This window comes from Orycteropus afer, unplaced genomic scaffold, assembly GCF_000298275.1.
Source record: "Orycteropus afer afer isolate SDZICR_OR568_19922 unplaced genomic scaffold, OryAfe1.0 scaffold00031, whole genome shotgun sequence".
Classification (NCBI taxonomy): domain Eukaryota; kingdom Metazoa; phylum Chordata; class Mammalia; order Tubulidentata; family Orycteropodidae; genus Orycteropus; species Orycteropus afer.
The window spans coordinates 9,045,200-9,049,459 of NW_006921618.1; the positions used below are offsets into that span (position 1 = coordinate 9,045,200).

A 4,260-nucleotide genomic window follows, 5' to 3' on the forward strand; every position below is an offset into this window, starting at 1 on the left:
TCTTGGAATCAAATCCTAGCTCTTCCAGTATTTCACCTGGCTAATCTTTGACACTTGGTGCCTCTGACCCTCCATTTCTGTATCTGAGAAATGGGGATAATAACTGCCCACAGGGATGCTTGGAGGCCTGAATGAGGTGGTGGGTGGCAAAGTACTGTCCAGTGTTAAGTACAGTGCAGACTCACAGGACTCTTCAAATTCACACAAAGTCACCTTCCTTTTTAAAGAAGGGACCAGTGCATCTAGGTCCAAGCTGTCTTTCGTCATCACAGGTTCCCTAAGAGACACCCTAAAGCTTCTCCTTTGGATGCTGTTCTGACGCTCTGACTCTTGAGTAAGGCAGGTGATTCTGGATTTATCTGTGCTAAGCCATACTGACAGCTCTGAGGCTGATGCTATAATGGGCCACACAGCTATTGGGGCAAGAGAAAGTGACCCTCAGGCCTAAAGCTTGTAAAGCCAGTCCAGTGTAAGCCCTTGCTCCATCCTCTGTGCTAGCAACCTACAAAGATCCGCTGTCTAAACTGAAGCAGCCAAGAAGCTGTTCACCTAGTTCCCATCTTGTGCCCTACAGAAAGGACACTGGGCTTCCTACTTTCACTCAAAGCTGCCATCAACTGTAGCTGTTTCTTGTAGGTTCTCCTCCATGGGGCCGTAAGGGGAGCTCCTCTGGCTACAGTAACAAATCAAGAGAACAAAGGCCGTAATTCCTCTTTGGGGGATCTTCATATATTGGGGCAAAATGGGGGAGGCAAATGGAACTTGATGGTGCTCTCTGCTGACACCGCCTTCAAGCTGGGCCAGACCCATGTGAGGTTCGACAGTTCTCTGAGCTACGCAGTTCGACCCTGTGCTCTCTGGCTCCACTGTTCTCTAATCCCGGGTCACAAGGGCCAGAGCAGAGGGACGCAAAGGAGAAGGAACAGTGGAAGGAGAGAGGAAGGGAGAGCAGCAGAAAGGGGCCGGGGAGGGAAGGCAGAAACAGACTCACCAGGGCCACCGAGTGGTTCCAGGCTGCCGTCGTGACAGCGTCTCCTGCCCGATTCCGGCGGGTAAGCACCTCAGACACGGTGAGGCTACTCTGGGTCCTTCTGGAGGAAAGCTCAGGGCCATCCCCTGGGTTTCCCACCCTGCGAGTGCCCTGCTCAAAAAGGTATGACTTGGGCTGTTCAAGTTCTGAGAAGTCCGTGGAAGACCTCTGGGTGTAGGCATTGGTCAAATCCACATTTCTGCCTCTCCGAGTCGGGGGGTCATCTAAAGAGTTCAAGTCTCGCCTACTCTTCCAGGCATTCCGCACAGTAACGTGTCTGGTATCTGTGGAGCCTGCTTCCAAAGGGGCGTTATGGCTTTTCCACCTGATTGTCTCCGCGGGGGGTGCATGGCTATTCCTCTCCACAGGATCTGACGGCTTGATGATAATGCTACTCCGAGACACCACTGTTTCTGGCCTGCTCTTCAGGGGCCCTTCTCCCGTTCTTTCGGTCTCTGTGAGCTGCCGGCTGATGTCATGTTTGTGAATGGAGAGCTCAAAGGGGGAGCTGACATGGTTGCTGACTGACGTGAGGTCTGGCGGGCCAACCTGGATGTTGCTGGTGGCTGTGTGCCTCTCCCTCACGGCCTCACCTGGAGGGGCTCTGGGGCTGCTGCTGTCGGAGGGGTAGATAGTGATGCTGCTGGTCACTTTGTTTGGCCCTGCTCTGGAGGTGGATTTCTGCTTCTCCAGTGCAGCATCAGTTCCGGACCCTCCCATGATTTTTTTCACATCCTTATCAATGATGACGGGCTTGATGACGGCTCTGGACCGCAAAGCCTCCCTGGGGCTGAAGGGCCTTTGGCCCTTCATCCCAGCACCACTGGCATCAGGGGGGTCCATGGCACCAGGGGAGGCTCTGACAGATTTCACAGAGTCACCTTCTGTCCCAGCATCTTTATCATTCTCAAACAGGGAGGTTCTGAGGCCTCCTCGGGATTTAGCCTTTTCTCTAAAGTGGTGCTGTCTGGGCTCTGGCTCTGGAGTGATGGTTGTGTTTACCAATTTGGCAGTAACAAGAGATGCCATGTCCAAGTCATCATCTGAGTCTGGTTTCTCTCTGCCACTGGATTTGATCACTCGACACCTGAGGGCTTCATGCTGACTGCTATCTTCTGTCACAACTGCTACGGATTGATCAACTCCTTCTTTACTCAGGGTTGAGAAGCCCTGAAGGATGTTCTCCTGACTTCTGGAGCTGTAAGGATACTTCGATAAAACAGGAGCCTTGGAGTTGGAGGAACTGGGATCAGCCTCCTGGCTGCCGGCAGACTTTTTGCCCTTAGAGAGCCCTTCTAAGGAGGATCTTCGTGGTGAGGCCAGAGCTGCAATGGCCTTTGACCCACCAGCGTCTACAGCCTGCGTTGCTTGACTTCCACTGCCAACCACCTGCCCTCTCTTGCCAAAGAGGGCCTCAGAGGAGATGTCAGAAGCCTTGTCAGCTCTACCCACTGTGTCATTGGCAACAGATCCATGGGTGGTATCACTGAATGTTTTTGTTGTCTTCTCTACTTTTCCCTTCAATCCACTCTCAGTGCCTGGCTTGGGATTTCCCTTCCAAACTTTATTGTGCTCCTGGGCAGCTGGGGGGTAGCGGCTCAGAACGGATGGCTGCTCCCTGGATTTTTTCCCTTCGCTTTGAGAGGAGCCAGATGCAAATCGGTCTTCATTTCTTTTTGTCTCCTGAGTCCCACAGTCTGTACCTGTCGCGGCTGTGTTGGAAGCTTTGGCTGCCCTCCTATTGGCAAAACTGGGAGAGGACATCTGTCTGTTGCTCAGAGAATAGTTTTCATTATTGAGTGCAAACTCTCTGTTCCGGTGCCTTTCCCGCTTATGCTGAGGAGACAGTTCTCGGGACGTGTGCTTAGACACAGGTGCCTCATTGCCATGGCCTCGAAACTTAGTCCTCTCCTGCCTGCCCTTGCTGGGTAGGTAAGCGTCTTCCGCGTCTACCTCCCCATTTTCCAACTCTTTCTGTTTCTTGATCTGTAGCTTTATCTCCTCCAGCTGGCTGGCTAAGAGTTTGTTTTTATTTTGTTCACTTAGGTAATTATCCTGAAGATCATTGTTTTTGGCCCTCATTTTCTTAAGTTCTTCTTCCAAAGATTCAAAATGTTTGATCTGTGTCTTAAGTTTCTCAATCTCTTGGTTCAGGTCTTTGACTTTGTTGTCTTCCTGATTTCGGTTTTTCTCATTTTCCGATTTGTTCCGTGTTTCATTCTCTACCTGCTTCAGGTAGTCCAGAGATCCCTTTCTTCTTGACTCCTTGGACGGCAGTGTGGAAGAGATACCATCTTCAATCCGTAGGTCATTAGAAGCATTCCTTGTATAATCTCGGCTCATTTTTTTGTTCTGCTCCAGTTTCTGAGTGAGCTCCTTTATTAATTTCTCATTTTCTTTTTCCTTTTCATTCAAGTATTTTCTCTCACTTACGAAGCTCAGAGTTAATGATTTCAGCCTTTCTAACTCTGACACCAAACTCTGCTCAGTTTTATCCAGGCGGTCCTCGGAGGATTCCAGTTCTTTCACTTTGACCCTGAGCATTTCCAGCTCTGAGGAGATTTTCTTGGTCAGGTTTCGCTCCTCATTCAGGCTCAAACAAAGCTGGGTGCAGTCATTCTTACTCCTGCTGAAGGCCTCCTCTAGCTTCTCCAGTTCGGCCATTCGTTTCTGGAGCCGCTCAATCTCCGATTTCAGCTCCCGGGTGAGGTTTTCCTCCTCTTCGAGTTTCTCCTTCATCAGCTGGCACAGGTCCTCCGCTCTCTTGATCTCTTCATCTTTGCCCTCAATTCTCAGCACTCGCTGGCGGAGCACCTCGATCTCAGCCAGCATGCTGGAGTTGCTGCCTTCAGCCTGAATCACTTTGTCCTGTAGATCCAGGAGCTCATCTTCTGCTTTCTGGAGGTTTTTTGTGGCTTCCTCCAACTCATCAAGGCGCCGGCTCAGACTCTGTAACTTAAACCGCAGGTGGCGGCTAGAGGCCGTTTCCTTGTAGCTTGTAAATTCGGCCATGTCTACTGCTAGCCACTATGGGCTCCTAGAGGCATACAATTCCACTCAAGGGGACGGAAAATGGCTACCTTTCTCTTGGCATCCACAACCGTCTTCGGCAGCTGGAGACCATTATCAGTCTACAGAAGGAAAGGAGAGAAAATGTCAGTCGTAAATCTAAAACCTGCACTTCAGCATCCATTTGTAATCCCTATACTTAGAACACATCAGGTGCTCAA

The 4,260-nt window shown here is 50.6% G+C and overlaps 1 protein-coding gene across 1 annotated transcript in view; it reads right to left on the reverse strand.

Annotated features, from left to right (window-relative positions):
- Positions 1-4,042, reverse strand: part of LUZP1 (leucine zipper protein 1) — a 5,013-nt gene extending 971 nt beyond the window's left edge. Inside the window, exon 1 of the mRNA XM_042780278.1 lies at positions 992-4,042. Coding sequence (XP_042636212.1) covers positions 992-4,042 — 3,051 coding nt within the window. The remainder of the gene's footprint in view (positions 1-991) is intronic.
- Between the last annotated feature and the right edge of the window lie 218 nt (positions 4,043-4,260).